Source organism: Protopterus annectens, chromosome 14.part0 (assembly GCF_019279795.1).
Source record: "Protopterus annectens isolate FY-2018-M chromosome 14.part0, PAN1.0, whole genome shotgun sequence".
NCBI lineage: Eukaryota > Metazoa > Chordata > Ceratodontiformes > Protopteridae > Protopterus > Protopterus annectens.
Genome location: NC_056748.1, coordinates 619513084 through 619531412, shown reverse-complemented (window position 1 = coordinate 619531412; position 18329 = coordinate 619513084). Strand labels below are relative to the sequence as shown.

The 18329-nt window shown below is 40.7% G+C and overlaps 1 protein-coding gene across 4 annotated transcripts in view; it reads right to left on the bottom strand.

Annotated features, from left to right (window-relative positions):
- The window catches only part of HERC4 (HECT and RLD domain containing E3 ubiquitin protein ligase 4), a 3175640-nt gene that overhangs the window by 2540685 nt on the left and 616626 nt on the right, over positions 1 to 18329 (bottom strand). For all 4 annotated transcript variants that reach the window (XM_044056374.1, XM_044056377.1, XM_044056376.1 and 1 more), the window contains one exon: positions 6668 to 6828. In XM_044056374.1, coding sequence (XP_043912309.1) covers positions 6668 to 6828 — 161 coding nt within the window. The remainder of the gene's footprint in view (positions 1 to 6667; positions 6829 to 18329) is intronic.

The window sequence follows — 18329 nt, the reverse complement described above, 5'->3', positions numbered from 1 at the left end:
TAATTGCATTATGATTGTCTAATTAGCACAAGCAGCTATTTAAGCTGATGTTTCAGAATGTCTCAACAACTTGACAAAGCTAGGAACATCCTAGCGAAAGCGCTTGTGATACGTGACTTTGGTGTGGTTTTCTACAATAAAGACCAGTTTTTTGGATTTACTTGAATCTTGTGGTGTCATCTTCGTGGCAGTCGAATTTGTTCTTGGTCCTGTTTTTTTGGTTCTGGTTTAGTTGGAAAACATGGTTAAAATTAAAACATCAACAATAGTTCAGCTACTTAAAATAATCAAACTGAAAGCATAAAGCGGGATAAGAAAATTTGTACCAATTCTACCAATATCTATGCCTTTCCAATTCCAAAATATTCTGGGCCTCCATAAACTCCTAAACCCATGAAAATCTGAATGAAAAAAGAACACGCACATCTAACCTCCAAACGACACCTAAAATACCCCCCTCCCAAAAAAAACACAAATACCCCCACTCACTATTATCAAACGTATTACCATGACTCTAGACCAACTACTTCAGAATATGCCAAACTTGCTGCTGATGCTCTGGCATGCTTCTCTTTGAACAATTAAAGACAGAGACAGGGCATGTCCCATCATTTTGGGAAAAAAAATCCATCATAACCTTGCATATACGGGGCTCCTCTACAAACCTAATTATAAACCTACAGCAATACTGTCTCCACTGATTATAATCCTAGAAGGATATGAACACACACAACTTATTACAACAGCCTTATCACTCTAACAAGCCTTGCCCTGTTCGGATTCTCTGACACCGTTAATCACAACAGAAATGCAGGCAACCTGGTATCACTACAGTCTTTCTCGACTTGTCTAAACCTTTTGACACAGTCACCAAACCCTCATACAAGAGCTCTCTGTTTGGTCTTGATGCATCTTTACTCCAAAGCTATCTAGCAGATTGAGAATACACAGTGAAATGACAATGATTCTTCCTCATTATTATCTCTCTCAGTAGGTGTTCCAAGGATCTACACTGACCCTCATCTAACCTATTCATAAATGACACAAACACCTATAAGCATGGTACAATAGTACAACATGCAAATGATTCAATTCATTTGTGCAGCCAAGATCAAACAGATTCTACAAAAAAAAAATCGCCCAGCAGTCCCTTCTCCTCCATAGACTCCTAACTTGACAACTCCCAATTTCCATTGAACCCAAAAAAGGTCAACTCATTCTATATATCCCCAAAAGCTGCGTGACAAAAACAATCTCTCTTCACTGTAACTTCAATGAACACAAAAATATTACCAGTTACACATACAAAACTGTTGAGCATGACTGAAGACCAGATTAAATTCAATCAATACCACATCTAAAAAATACACAAGCATGCTCAATTCTCAATTTAAATGTGTTCACTTGCATGATCTTTCAAAACAACTAAAAGTATGATATACATTCTGCTGATCAAAAACACATTTCATCTATTATTACTCTACTTCTTCTCTACACACTACCATAGTACTTTCATCTTCAGACTTTATCTAGTCCCTCTATTTTCTTACTCCCTCTTTCCTGTCTATCACATACCTTCTGACAACAGCTTACACCTTTAACCCTTCCTCTTGTCCTTCTACTCACATTTATTCTGTAATGATCTAATCTTCCTAAAAAAATAAAATAAAATAAAATATGGTGCTGTTCCCTGTATTGAAATTAGACGTTTATCTTAAGTTTAACAAGTACAGAAGTTATCAACATTATAAAAATATCCTTTGGTACCTGTTAGAAATGGGCACTGAAGTGATATGTAGATATTTGTATCATTTTTTTTTTACTTCCATATGTATTTTGGTATATTTTGTACATGTCTGGAACCATCTCTTTTGTTAAAATTGTACATGCATGGAGCTTTCTGCCCCTCCACTGAAAAGGAGCTATTTTGTCATCCTAGTCAAACTTACCCAGTAAACAAATGAAATGAATAACCAAATAAATAGTTCAAGTAAAAAAAAAAAAACTGGGCTCCCAATATAGGGTAAAGTCATTCTTCATTGATGTGGACAGAACAGACAGCTATAGCTTACCTACTCCAAAAACGGCTATATCCCTCCCCACTCTTTACTAATTCAAATTCACTTAAATCAACTTGGAAAGTGCTATAACAAATGAGGAAACTTTGCAAAAAATTAGCACCATAGAAATCATGATCGCCTTACTCTAAAACTGCTAAACTGGCTTCAGCTGACACATACACTTGCCTTATTCACAACACATAAGCCACTTCACAATCCTAAAAAAACAGCCAGCATTAAACAATATAATTTAGCCATACTATCCAAACAGAAACCTCCACTTCACCAAAAAGTCTTTACTCAACATAGCTTAGTCAACACTCCAGGTGACTAAAAATCTTCTTTCGGCTGCTCCCGTTAGGGGTCACCACAGCAGATCAACTGTTTCAGTTTCTTCCTGTCCTCTGCATCTTGCTCTGTCACACCAACCACCAGCATGTCCTCTCTCACTACATCCACAAACCTCATCTTAGGCCTCCCTCTTTTCCGGTTACCTGGCAGCTTCATCCTTAGCATCTTTTTCCCAATATACTCTGCATCCCTCCTCAGCACATGTCCAAACCAACATAATCTTGCCTCCCTAGCTTTGTCTCCAAACCTTCCAACCTGGACTGACCCTGTAATATAATTATTTCTAATCCTGTCCATCAGAGTCACACCCAGTGCAAATCTTAACATCTTCAACTCTGCCACGTCAAGCTCTGACTCTTGCCTTTTTGTCAATGCCACTGTCTCTAACCCATATATCAAAGCTGGTCTCACTACCCTCTTGCAGACCTTCCCTTTCACTCTTACTGGTACTCATCTGTCACAAATCACTCAACACTCTTCTCCACCCACTCCATCCTGCCTGTACTCTCTTCTTCACGTCTCTTCCACACTTACCATTACTCTGAACTGTTGATCCCAAGTAATTAAACTCATCCACCTTCCCCACCTTTACTCCCTGCATCCTTACCATTCCTCTATCCTCCCTCTCATTCACAGACATATATTCTGTCTAAGTCCTGCTGACCTTCATTTCTCTTCTCTCTAGAGCATATCTCCACGTCTCCTCCACCTGTTCCCTACTCTCACTACAGATCACAATGTCATCTGCAAACATCATAGCCCACGGGGACTCCCGCCTGATCTCATCTGACAACCTGTCCATCACCATTGCAAATAAGAAAGGGCTCAGAGCTGATCCTTGATGTAATCCCACCTCCACTTTAAAGGCATCCATCACTCCCACAGCAGACCTCACCGCTGTCACACTACCCTTGTACATATCCTGTACCACTCTTACATACTTCTCTGACACTCCGACTTCCTCATACAATACCACACCACCTCTCTAGGCACCCTGTCATATGCTTTTTCTAAATCCACAAAGACACAATGCAATTCCTTCTGACCTTCTCTGTACTTCTCCATCAACACTCTCAGAGCAAACATCGCATCTGTAGTGCTCTTTCCTGGCATGAAACCATACTGCTGATCACTAATCACCACCTCCATTCTTATCCTAGCCTTCCACTACTCTTTCCCATAACTTCACGTTGTGACTGATCAGTTTAATCCCGCAGTAGTTACTACAACTCTGCACATCACCCTTATTCTTAAAAATTGGTACCAAAACACTTTGTCCATTCCTCAGGCATCTTCTCACTTTCCAAGATTTCATTAAACAATCTAGTTAAAAACTCCACCGCCATTTCACCTAAACACCTCCATGCTTCCACAGGTATGTCATCTGGACCAATGGCCTTTCCGTTCATCCTCTTCATAGCTATCCTTACTTCCTCCTTGCTAATCCACTGCACGTCATGATTCACTATCCGCACATCATCCAGCCTTCTCTCCCTCTCATTTTCTTCATTCATCAACCCCTCAAAGTACTCCTTCCATCTGCTCAACACACTCTCCTCGCTTGTGAGTACGTTTCCCTCATTATCCTTTATCATCCTTACCTGCTGCACATCTTTACTAGCTCAGTCCCTCTGTCTAGCCAATAGGTACAGGTCCTTTTCTCCCTCGTTAGTGTCCAACCTTTTATACAACTCTTCATACGCCTTATCCTTACCCTTCGCCATCTCTCTCTCTGCCATGCACCTCATCTCCTTATACTCGTCTACTTTCTTCATCTCTTTGACAATCCCACTTCTTTGCCAACCTTTCTCTCTGTATACTCTCCTGTACTTCTTCATTCCACCACCAGGTCTCCTTGTCCTCCTTCCTCTTTCCAGATGTCACACCAAGCACCTTTCTAGCCATCTCTCTTACTAGCTCTGCTGTAGTTACCCAGCTATACGGTAACTCTTCACTGCCACCCAGTGCCTGTCTTCCCTGAACATCACCTCACAATTACCCTTTTTCAATTTCCACCATTTGATCCTTAGTGCTGCCCACACACTCATCCTCCTCTTTTTGATCACCGATGTTATCCTACAAACCACCATCCTACACTGCCTAACTACACTTTCCCCGCCACCACTTTACAGTCTCCAATCTCCTTCAGACTGGCCCTTCTACATAAAATATAATCCACCTGTGTGCATCTTCCTCCACTCTTGTAAGTCACCCTATGCTCTTCCCTCTTGTTAAAATACATATTCATCACAGCCATGTCCATGCTTTTCGCAAAATCCACTACCATCTGACCTTCTGCATTCCTTTGTTAACACCATACCTACCCATCACTTCCGCATCCCCTCTGTTCCCTTCACCAACATGCCCATTGAAATCTGCTCCAATCACCAGTCTCTCACCCTTGGGTACAGTCATCACCACTTCATCCAACTCACTCCAAAATGTTCCTTTTTCATCCATTGCACACCCAACTTGTGGAGCATATGCACTAACATTCATCATTACACCATCAATTTCCAGCTTCATAAACGTCACTCTATCTGACACTCTTTTCACTTCCAAAACACTCTTAGCATACTGTTCCTTCAGGATAATGCCTACGCCATTTCTCCTTCCATCCACACCATGATAAAACAATTTGAAACCGCCTCCAATACACCTAGCCTTGTTCCCCTTCCATCTGGTCTCTGGCACACACAATATACAAACCTTCCATCTGGTCTCTTGCACACACAATATACCAACCTTCCTTCTGTCCATCATATCAGCTAGCTCTCTCCCTATACCAGTCATACTGCCAACATTCAAAGTTCCGACCCTCACTATCACAGTCCTAGCCTTTTTACCTGCCTTCGGGCAAGCCTTCCCCCTCTTCTCTTCCTTTGGCCAACAGTAGCCCAATTTCCATCAACACCCTGTTGGCCAACAGTACTGGTAGCGGTCATTGTTAACCCGGGCCTCGACCGAGCCGGTATGTATTTCTGTACTGTTGTCTGCATGTATAATTTGGCAAAATATTACACCGGATGCCCTTCCTGATGCAACCCTCCCCATTTATCCGGGCCTGGGACCGGCACAAAGAAATGCACTGGCTTGTGCATCCCCAGTGGCTGGGTTCCATTTACTCCAGATGACTAAAAATGTCAAGTAAATAAATAAAAGGCTTGAAATCTGCCCCCTTATGACTCTTAGAGGTATGTGCACTGACTGTAGTGTGAAGGGTGAAGGTGGGTGTGTTAAGTGAATATCAGAGGTTTCTTAATCTTTACCCTGGGAGGCTTAGGCAGTGTTCTCAATCTCAGCACAGTGCAAGTGAGCTGTGCATGTGTATTGCATTTACCAAATATGTTCTGGGTGGGAAGGTAGCCCTCAAGATAAGTAAATATTTGCACCTCACATAGTGTGAGGTAGCAACAGAGTTTTTATGGTCAGCATGAGGCAGTTACTGTGCTGCCTTGAAATACCTAGGTGTTATCAGCCTGGCTACAGAAGAGGCAAAGAAATGAGTGCAGATGCCATACTGGCCAGTGCAGACTAAGGGATATAGCAAAATAGGATAGGTTAACAATTTACTTTTGCTATAAGACAGATGGGGAAAAATGATGGGACTAGAAAAGAGATAATTTGGAATATGGATAAAGGATAAATCAGAATTCAACAAAAGGCTACAAAAGGTATACAGTGATGGAACCCTGACCACAACCTAGTTGATCTGGGTTTATTTACCAACATAAGCAGTGGAAGAGCTGGCTGAGGAGAGAGTGGAAGATAGTAGCTTTCTTGCCTCTTCAGGCTAAAGAGTTAGGGAAGTCTCTCCATGGATGTGCCCTTCATCTACAATTCAAAAGAGATAGAGGTGTCTGATAGCAAGTAGGGTTGGGACTAACATCAGGCCACCACCCAACCCAAAGTACACTCACCTCCTGGATCCTTGTAGCTACAAACAGAGGAATGGTAATGTTACCAAATCTCCTGATAGCTACCTGGATGACAGCTGTATTTGCAAAAGGCTGTTACACTTTTAGGACGCTTGCTAGGTGCAGCTGTGGTATTTAGCCAAACAGTCAGCAGGTGCCCAAAAACAGAACTAAAAATATCAGAATATAATGAAAGAGAAACATGAATCCAATTCTTGGCAATCAGTCTCTGAATTATAAATGACAAATAAGAATGGCAAATTAATATTTCCTTTTTTACTGACAAACTCGGTTGTAAAATAATTTTCAATAAATACCAAAGCAAAAGAAAACACTTACATTCAAAAGACGGTTTCTGTGAACAGTGAGGCACCCAGTTTCCTTTAACAGTGAATGGACTTTTTCTGTTACAGGTTGACCCAGTTCCTAGCTGCCCATTACCTCCAAGGCCAAAGGAATAGATTCTTCCAGAAGCGGGAACAAATGCTAATGTGTGCTGCCTGCCAAAACAAATATACAGTGTAAAGAAAATTGAGTACACATTTCCCACAAAACCAAACTACACAACTTCAGTTACAATGGATTTTGATCTAAAACCAAAGACTTTGCACAATGCAACATTCCACAGTATCTGACATACACTTCAAAGATGCTACTTATCAAAACCCAATAATGTACTCAGCCTGCTACAAAAAGCTGTCAAATGATTCAAAAAAGCGGTGCTAGAACTCTTAAAAGACCCTTCCTGTAAATGACTAAGTGGGGATTGTGTCTGGCGCAACAGAGATTCCTAGAAAAGTCAGATGTTCACTGTTATGGCAGCGATGTTATTCAGTCATATTTCAACATTATGGGATGGACTGAAATAAACAAGACTAAGTCCTGTAAATGTTTCCCCCACAGAACTCAAGAGATACCATTACATCCTACCCCTTAAGTGTGCCCTTCAGAAAAGAATCATGGACTCTAGTCTATGCAAATATGGGGCAATCTGTCTTATTTATATTTTAGATAATAATACAATAAAGTAAACGAGTGGGGGAAGGAATGAACTGCAGAAACATAAGAGGTGTTCGGGAAAGCTCACAGTCCAGTACAGATCATCAGAGTTAAGTGCCTCTTACAAAGATTATCCCAGAATGCAGCCCACCAAAGCTGGATATAAAAAGTACTAACTTATCACTTCCAACATTACAGCCAACATAAAACCTGTAGATGAGTGTGTGTGTGTGATGTACCTTTAAGAAGCTTTCCAGTGAGTCAGCACATGCATGTAAGTACTAACCACATGCAAGAAAGACTGCCATTTTGAATGCGCAGCCACAGTGTGAGCATGCAAGTATGTGGTCAGTCAGTTAGACAGTTCGTTTAAATTTGATGTTCCTGCCATCCATCCTGATGTATTTGTATACAATAAACTACTTAAATGAACACCCCAAGTCTCAACGTCTTCTTAATGCACATGAGAAGAGGGACATTGTGTCAAAATGAGATCCAGAATTACAGCCATGAGGCAACCGGTTAGAGTTGGAGGAATATACAGAAGTGGATCATCCCTACTGCTCAAACAAACGACAAAACAGGTCAGAAACAAATTCCAAGTATTAAAACTTACTTAAATGATTTCTTTCACTACAAATATAAAATGAAGCACTCGACGCTCAAAACAAATTTCTTATTAAACAAAACTTTTTCATATTAACTAAAGCTATTCAAAATATCTGAAGTATGCAAAGTGTTTGCAAATATGTGCAGTAGTACAGTGCAGTTATTTTGCAAAGTACAGCCGTTTCAAGGAATATTTCTTACAGTACAGTTACTTCAAGGCATATTTTGCAGAGTACAGTATTTCGAAGAGTTCATTGTGCATATGAATATTACTACAAGTACCTAGTGTGTGCGAATGTTAATACAGAATTACAAGGGCCAATTTTGCATCATGTTTTACTACAATCTACGGGCATGGCAGAAGGATTTCACAGACCTGCACCACTTGTGTTAGACAACAATACTGCAGCAAATTGGTGTGTGTTTGAGCAGGAATAAGATATTTTTATACAGGCTGCTTTTTCTGACAGACATGTACAAAAGCATTTATTCTGCTTAACTGATCTGGTTCAAAGGCCAGTGAAAGACTGTGTTCATTTTTGTATGCACCTGCTGTATTTGCAGGAGATGGGGAAAACCACCATATAATGGTACCAGCTGAAACAAGGGAAGATCCAGAGTACTTGAAATGTAAATTTACAGAAATGTGTAACCCCCAAATGAATATTACAATGGAAAGGCACTTATTTTACACACGGGATCAGAAGCCAGGTGAAACGTTTGAGAAACAAGGCTAAAACATGCAAATGTGGTGATTTGAGAGACTGAGTTGATAAAGGACAGCCTTGTGTGTGGTATTAATAATGACACAGTGAAAAAGATTTTGCTTCGAGAGTGATTTAATGCTGAATAAGGCCATTGAGATTTGTCAGATACAAGAGCTTACAGAAAAGCACACAAATTTGCTAACAAATAAGAACAGTTGTAGAAGGCACAGTGACAAAGCTCATGTCGATAGTATGCAGCAGTTGGTTAAAAGAAACAGGCCCAAGCTCATGGCAGCTACTGCAGGTCCTGAAACAATCCCTGGGAAAGCCCAAAGGCTTTCCAGCAAATTCCAGAGCATGCTCAGTGAAGCATAAGGCTTTTGCACTGCAATGATTAATGGGAGTCTTGTACAGCGTAAAGCAGATACTATCTCAAAGTGCAATGTTATGCAAGCAGAAATGTTTGCTAGAGTAAAAGTTACAGAACAGCTTGATTTGACAAGGTGTGCAAAGCTTGTTGCTTATGGTGGTGAAGAGATTCAAACCGAAGGCTCAGTAGTACTTTGTTATTCTGCTGGGAACAGCTATGACTTGCAATATTTCGTAGTCAAGAGACACGTGCAGTTATTATTAGGCCTCAGAGACGGTTTGAAAATGGGACTGCTTTCATTTAATAAAGCCTGAATGACGACAGTTCAAATTTCTCCTAAACTAGGCAAACTACCAGTTGTAAACTCCATGAAGTTAGACCCAGAGGTCAGCCCAGTTGTCAGACCAGCACGGAAGGTTCCAGTAGGTATGCAGTGCAGAGTCAAAGCAGAGCTAGACAAAATGGTGCAGCTAGGAGTAATTTGCCCAGTAGAAGAACCTACTGAATGGGTATCCTCCATGGTGGCAGTTCATAAGAGAAGCTCAGATAACAGAACATGTAGTGATCCAAGAGATCTGAACAAGCATTAAAATGACATCATCCAATGCGCACTGGCAAGGTTGCTGCCCTCATGCCAAATGCCACTGTTTACTTTCTTAGATACAGTGTGTTCATTTTGGCAAATTTTGCTTGACTGAAAATCTTCATTGATAACCACATTCGGTACGTCATTTGGAAGATACAGATTTTTGAGCATGCCATTTGGGATAAATTCTGCCAGTCTTAAAGCATGCAATGGAGCTAATTTTTTTTCTAGCTATCCCTGTGCTATTATAGTTGAGGATATTCTAGTAGGAGGCAATGGTGAAGCCAAACATGACAAAATCCTCAATAAAGTTCTGGAAAAAGCATTTGAAGTGAATCCTAAGCTCAATCCTCAGAAGTGCAAATTCAGACTACGAGAAGTTACTTATGTTGGTCGCTTGTTTACCATTTCAGGCTTACGACCAGATTCCTCAAGGCAAACAGCAAGTCTAAAGATGGCAGCTCCAGACAATGTCCAAGCCCTACGTTTTTTTGGCATGGTCAACTATCTAGGCAAGTTCATTTCAAATTTTAGCCAATTTTCAACACCGCTCAGAGCTGACACACAAAGATGTAATTTGGTCAAGGTCAGAAAAGCACAAGAGTATTTGATGTCCTGAAGTAGAAAATTGCTACTCACCAACTCTAGCTACTATGATGTTAACAAACCAGTTTCATTTTGCATGTGATGCTTCTAAATTTGGTCTAGGTGCAGTCATTCTTCAATAGGGTTGACCAGCAGGCTATGAATCAAGAACTCTTTCCCAGACAGAGATGCAGTTTGCCCACATTGAGAAAGAGCTCCTCGCAATTGTGTTTGCATGTTTGAAGTTCCATGATTATATTTACAGTCGACCTATCCAGACTGAAATTGATCACAACCTTTAGTTACTATTTTGAGAAAGCCTACGCATACAGCTCCAGCTATACTGCAACGCATGATGGTCAAACTGCAAAAGTACAACTTCACTCTTGTTTGCACAAAGGCAAACTTCTTTACCTTACCGCTACCTTATCTAGACTGTCCAAGAACACCACAGAACAGCTTAACAATGACCAACTTGATTTTGAAGTCATGGAAGTGAAACATTTTTCTTCCACGTCTTGATGAGCTCAGAACTCACACAGTTTCAGACCCAATTCTCCAGAAGCTAAACCGCTATCAGTCAAGGATGGCTTTCAAAGCAAACTTGTTTACAAGTACAAGTGCAACCTTACTTTCCACGCAGAGATGGGATTTTGTCAGACAATGGCATCATCAAGAAAAGTCCTAAAATGATTGTTCCAAAGTCCTTGCAACAAGATCATATTAATATCTTGCATCGTGGCCACCCAGGAACAGATTCTACCAAAAGAAAAGTGAGAGTTCTAGTATTCTGACCTTCTATGCCAAGAGATATTGAGAAAGTACTTTCATCTTCAGTATGTAATGGTACAAAGCCGCATCAACAAAAAGAACCACTTCAGTTAAGCCAGATTCCTGAACTGCCTTGGTCGACAGTAGCCACAGATGTCCAAGTGGAATGGTCGTTACTTGGTGTTAAACTGTTATTCAAATTGGTTTGAGACAGACCTACTTCCCAATTTATCTTCCAGCACTGTCATTTCTAAGCTGAAGCAACATTTTTCTGTCCATGGTAGTCAGCACAGAGTTATTGCCGACAATGATGCATAGTTTACACGTCAGCAGTTCAAGACATTTGCAGAAGAGTGGGACTTTGTTCATATCAGTAGTCCTAAACACAGTCAAACCGTTTGACTGAACGTGCAGTTCAAGTGCAAAACTGCTGTTAGAGAAATCCAGACATGACCAGGGTTGACAGACATCCCTATCTGAGTGGGACTCCCCAGAGATCAGCAGCCCAATCCAGAGTCCTACACTGCCTTTTGAAAATCTCAGTGAAACAGGTTCTGCTTTGTAATTTTTGATAGACTCATATACCAGCATATAGGCCAATCATTAACCGCAAAGCGGAGCCACTTCTGTTCAATGCAGAATAGGGAGCTGTTCCGCACTGAACAAGATGCTCCGCTGTGTGATTTTTGATTGGCTCATATGCCAGTATACGAGCTAATCAAAAATTGCAAAGCGGAGCAACTTCTGCTTAATCTAGAACACCCTGCTGTTCTGCACGAACAAAAGACCTTTTTTTTGTTTTTTTGAGGGTCTTCACTTAGCATGACAGACTTCTCTCTTTTTTTAATTTATTTATTTATTTTGTCCCTACCTGGCCCTAAAGAAATCTGGCAACCCTGGACGTGACAATACCAATATTTTGCTCAACTTGTTAAATCTCAGCAACAGTCCTCTTTATGAACATCTTGCCTGCCCAGTGGCTTATGGTGAGACAAACCAGAACCACACTACCAATCAGAAGTAATTCACGGGTTCCATGTGTTAAGAACAACAAAGCAGTAAAGCCCAAATGTTGAAAAAGTGTTTGTCCCAGAAGTCTTACTATAAAAGCATCAAAATGCTCAGCTCACTGAAAAAAGGGAAGATAGTGAGGGGTGCAAATGTCAAAAGGATATGATCACATCGGTTGTGAAAAGTTTCTATCAAGAAGAGAGATCGTACATTGTAGAATCACAAGGAATGGAATTCAGATAAAATCGAAAGCATTTGTTACCAGTGTCTGAACAGTGTTGCAGCATTTTGCTTGTGACAAAGACTAATTCTCAGAGTGACTTGCCCAATACTCCTGTTCCAGGGAACATTCCATCAACAATCCTCATTCCTGAGAAAATCCCTGACCCTCCACAAGTAGAACATTCCCCGGTGACTGTCACTGTTGCAAAACCTACTCCTATTATGTCAAAAGATCAGGTAACATCTCGAAACCTAGTTCCATATACGTGTGTGCGCGCGCATATATGCATACATGACATACATATATAACAAGTGTGTGTATGTATGTATGTATATATATATATATATATATATATATATATATATATATATATATATATATACACAGTTTACTATCAAAACATCAAAGAGGTGAACGTAAACGTATCAAAATTGTAATTCACATCTTTGATGTTCACAACAGTAAAATGGTTAAAATATTGAAAGTACTGCAACAAAGTCGAATTTGACTTCTTCCGTATGAAAGTCACAACAGCAATCAGTACGGACCACATCCATACTAACAGTCATATGTTTGCAGGGGGCAAGCTCCCCTGCACCCCACACCCCCTGCCACATATGTATTCCAACTCTGAGATCGCACTACAGTGGGGAAAAGGGTAATTTCCCGATCCCCACTTTACCGCGATCATGTAACTGATTACAGCTGTGCAAACTCACTTTGCATTTGCAAAAGGGATCCGTCGCACTTTTGCAAGTTAGACAAAATGGAATCAGCAAACTGTTAGTTATATATATATATATATATATATATATATATATACATACACATATACATACATATATATATATATACACACACATACACACACATTTATACACACACGACATATTTTATATATATATATATATATATATATATATATATATATATATATATATATACATACATACATACACACATTTATTCATTTTATTTTTTTTATTTATTTTACATTTAACGGGAAAATCCAGCTGGACGAGGTCCATTTTCAGTGGATGCTCAGGCAGAAAAGCTCCACAATAAACATAGTAAAGTAGTTATGACACAGGCAATACAGACATGCAAATTAGGTTAATTGTAAGTACATACATACAAATATTGTTCACAATGCTGCAATTGTGATTGGTAAAGAACAGACACTTTGATAAAGCATTACATATAAAGTACAACTGACCTGACAGAGAAAATGCTATTCTTTAAATAACAGTTGCATACAATTTGTGTTTTACATTTGCTTCTATTAAGGAACAAAGAAAGAAAAATAATATAACCTGAGCAACCAGATTATAAGGAGGAAAGTTAGAACAGAGAGAAAGTGAAATCTAGAGTTAGAATAGTAAAGAGAAAAGAGAAGAAAGTCAGATGAGACTCATGTAATACATGGGTAGATTCAGGTTTTCCTGAGATGTGGTTGAAGTAGTTTTTTAAATTGTGTTTGTTGTAGTAGAGGTTATATTAGTGGGGAGGTTATTTCATTTTTTGGCTATGGTATGGGAGCATAGGGCTTTGCCAACAGTCTTGTTGGCAGTTGTAATATTGAGGAGCGGTTTATATGATGAGCGAAGAGGGCGATTGGTAGAATAAAGAGTTAGCAGCTGTTTTAGTGTTGGAGTTTTCTCCGAGTAGTTTATGATGTTAAAGGCACAGGTGAGGTTAGTAGGTGAATAAGTGAGCAAATTCTAGACACTGAATTTTCTCGAGTGCCTGGCAGTGGTGGGTTCTAAAGGGCGAGTTGGTGGTGAATTTTGCAATTTTATTATAAAATGACTCTAGCTTGTCTAGATCTGTTGTTCTAATATGGGTTAGGATTGGCGCTGCATACATAAGTGTTGATAAAAGGTGGGTCTGAGCTAGGGTGACTACTGCTTTATCTGTGAGTAGGTTTTTGTGTCTACAGAGTGTCCCCATTTTCTTGTGAACTTTCTGGATTGTTGGTGATATATGAATATCAAAAGACAGCTTATTATCTATTTCCACCCTTAGGAGTTTAGCTTAGGTTGATGGTGAAATGCCAGTGCCGTTTCTGGATGCGATGGAGAAAGCTGAGGAAGGAGATTTTGTTTTATTAGGGGTGAACAGGAGTAATTTGGTTTTGTTGGGGTTGAGAATGAATTGGATGTCAGTGACCCATCTTTCAACAGCAGAGAATAATTCTACTAAAAGAATAGTGGAAAGTGCAGTTACGCAAAAATGCACCATGTCGAATGCAGAAATGATGAATCCACATACACACTGGTTGTAAAAAGTGAACACAACCGTTAAAATGCCAGGTTTCTGTGGTATAAAAAAATGAGACCACCATAAATCATTTCCAAACTTTTCCTACCTTTAATGTGAGATATAACCTTTACAATTCAATTGAAAAACAAATTTGTTAGGGGGGGGGTACAATAAGCTGACTACATAAGTGTGCACACCCTTAAACGAATACTTTGTTGAAGCACCTTTTGGGGGGGGGGGGGGAGTAGCAACTCAACTACTTTTGGTTTTATAGATTCATACTAGGCTATCTGCCCTAGGGTATTTATAAGCCTAGCCAGAGTGAGGTTTGGCTTTCACCACCCATTTTAAATTAATTTTGCTATGCCCTTTTTCGAGGTTAGTATACTGTGCCTCTGTCTAGCAGTGACACAGAAGTGATACCCGGGGTAAACCTACGATTTCCCATCCACTCAAGATTTCTCTTGAAGAGAGTCAATGAGGGACTCTGCCTAACCTGGACTGGGATTTTATTCCAGAGCGAAGGGAGCCTCTGGGTTATGAATCTGTCCCTCCAGCATGTCCTATTTATTTCAGCGCTGAGGTTCAAGTCTCTCGAGCGCGTAGCTCGATGGGATTTGGATTTTCTGAGGTGCAGCATGTCCATTAACTCCGGGTTGGACATGGCCTTATACGTCAGGCACAGATTGCCTCTGAGCAGGCGGTATGCCACTGAGTAGAGCTGCAGTTTCTTTAACCGGACAGCATATGGCATCTGTTTGAGCCCTTTGATCCTCTTGGTGAGGTACTTTTGGGGTCTTTCCAGTTGCTGCAGGTGTCTCGTAAGGTACATCCCAAAAGGGGCACTGTACTCAATTACGGGCCTGATGAGGGATGAGTAAAGAGGCACGATGACCTCCCCTGATCTAGATGTAAATCCCTTCATGATTTGGTGGGCTATATAAAATGTTTTTCTAACCACTTTGGCCACGTGGGTGTCAAATGAGAGAATATCAACTTGGGTCCCCAGGTCCCTAATTACTTCTTCTGTACTTAATGGATTACCACCTATGTGGTAATTTGTGGGCACTTTGTTTTCGACAAAGGGGATGACTAAACACTTTTTGGCATTTAGCTTGAGGCCATGGCTCTGGCACCAGTTGTCTGTTTCTATGAGGCCCTTTTGGAGGATGCTTGTGTCGGCTGGAGAGTAGATTATGGCACCCACTTTGCAGTCATCTGCGAACTTGGTCAGCCACTGTCCTTCCGTGTTGGCCTGTACCTCCGAGAAATATATACCGAACAAGAGAGGTCCCAGGACTGAGCCTTGTGGGACGCCACTTGTAACTGGTTTGGAGTCTGACATGGTTCCAGCAATTCTAACCATGTGGGTTCTGTCCTTGAGCCAGTTTGCAATCCATCTAGACACATAGGGGTTTATATTTAAGCTGGTGAGCTTACCTATAATGCCCGAGTGAAGTATTGCATCAAAGGTTTTTGCGAGGTCCAGGTAAGGCTGTGTGGACCACCTTCCCCTCGTCAATGGCCTTGGTGACTGTTTCAAAGAAATCAACCAGGTTTAAGAGGCAGGATCTGCCCTTAAAGCCGAACTGGGTAGGATCCAGTGTCTGTAGTTCCCCAATATCTTTATTTATGAGGTCCATGATGATCCTTTCCATAGCATTGCAGACCAAGCTAGTCAGGCTTATGGGCGATAGTTTCCAGGATCCGTTGAGGCACCAATTTTGTGGAGAGGGACCACTGTTGCTGTACTCCACTCTTTGGGTACATATCATGTAGTAAGGCTGAGATTGAACAGTAGTTTTATGTTTGGGTTTAGCTCTTCTTGGAGTTCATGTAGGACGCAGCCCGGGACACCGTCTAGTACCACTGAGGCTGTGTTTTTTGCTTTGGAGAGGGCGGCTCTTACCTGAGCATCTGAGATGTCAGGGGGGCAGCACTCTGCTGGGATAAATATTTGCCCTTTTGGTGGGGAGGGGGGAGGGGGTTGCAATGAACCTGTCAGCTAGGATGTTGGCAATGTCTGTGGGTTCGGTGTATTTTTTATTTTGGGCTAATTCTGAGCATATCTGGGAATTCCCACTCAGGTTCCTAACATAACTAAAGAAAGCCTTGTGATTATCCTTAGTGTCCTGTGCAATTTTTCTCTCGAAGCTGGCCTTAGACGATTTTATGAGTGCCCGTAGTTTTTTGCTAATACTAATCAGAGATGCCTTCCCTTTTTGGGATTTTGCTCTATCATGTAGTAGCTTCCTCCTTCTATTGTATAGTTTGTTTACGGCTGGGGTCCAGCAGACAGGACGTCTGCCTTTGGAGGATTGGGTCTTGGTTTTATTAGGGATTGCATGATCCATAAATTCTTGAAGGTGTTCATAGAATGCATTTATAAAGGATTCTGTGGTCTGGGCCGTATTTTCCACAGGCCCGGGGGCTTTGAAGGATTCCACCTCGGTTTTGAGGAGTGTGAAATTTGCTTTAGAGACGTTTTTGATATGAGAAGATAGAGATAGAGTTTTTGATAAAGAAGATATGTGAATATCCAGTGAGATTAGTTTATGGTCTGATCTTACCATTGAGGGATACACTTATGGTCTGGAGCACAGAGTCCCCATGTTGGTGATGATCAGGTCCAGTATGTTTTCCCCTGTTGTGGGAGTGGTAACAAGTTGTTCCATAGCATTTGAGTTTATAAATTCTAGGAACATTTGGGCTAGGGTATTGGAGCTAGAGTAATGCTCCCAGTCTATGTTTGGGTAGTTGAAGTCACCCAATATAATGGTGATTGGAGAGACCTTCATATTTTCCAGTGTTCTAAGGAAGGCCGAGTGGGGTTCCTGGGTTTGGGAGGGTAGTCTGTAGCAGGCTATAAACTGGAAGGCAGCTTTACCCACTGTTAGTTGCACATGGATAGTCCCTGATGCTTCGTGCTGTGCCACCAACCAGGAGGTGTGGGTATCCTTGCCGAATATTGATACTCCCCCTCCTTTTGTGGTTCGGTCCAAGTTTTGGGGCTGAATAACCTGGTAGTGCTGGGGTGCTCTCGGAGCCTTGAACCAGGTTTCTGTTACTGCACAGATATCGATGTTCTCCATGCTAAGAAGAGTTTCCAGTGCGTGCATCTTGAGGTTTAGACTTCTGGCGTTGAGTAGCATTACTCTTAGTTTCTTATCCCTTGTGATACCTATGGAGGCGGGTTTGTCTTTTGAGCCTTGCCTAAGAAAGGCACTATGGGGGTAGCAAGAGCCTTTGCCAATATTCGAAAGCCCAGGGGTGACAGGTGCAAGCCATCCCTAGCGAAGCATCGTGGCTTGTTGAGCATGTCATCCCATATTGTTATCTTTCAGTGAAATGAGATTCATAAATATAAAAGCTAAATAGGTTGGGGGGCTATGCACCCTACACACCCCCACCAACTATATATACTAACTCCAGGATCGCACTCCAGTGGAGAAAAGGGTATATACCTTTTATGTGCCCAACAATACTTACATTTAATGAAATGTAATTCAGTGAAATGAGTTTTCAGTGATTTAAGCTTTCAGTGATTTTTTGAGGGTCAACTGAAATTCAGTGAAATGAGATTTCAGTGAATCAAAGTTGACCCATATAAACGAATATGTATATATATATATATATATATATATATATATGATCTTTAGATATATAAATATATATATATATATATATATATATATATATATATATATATATATAGATATATATATAGATATAGATATATATAGATAGATATATTTAAATTCACTAGACTATCTCAAAATACAATAATGTCGAATTTCAGTATTTCAAGACTGAACAGTAGAAAACCCACAAACCTGAAACCCAAGACGACGAAAAGCACAATTGTGACCAACCCCACA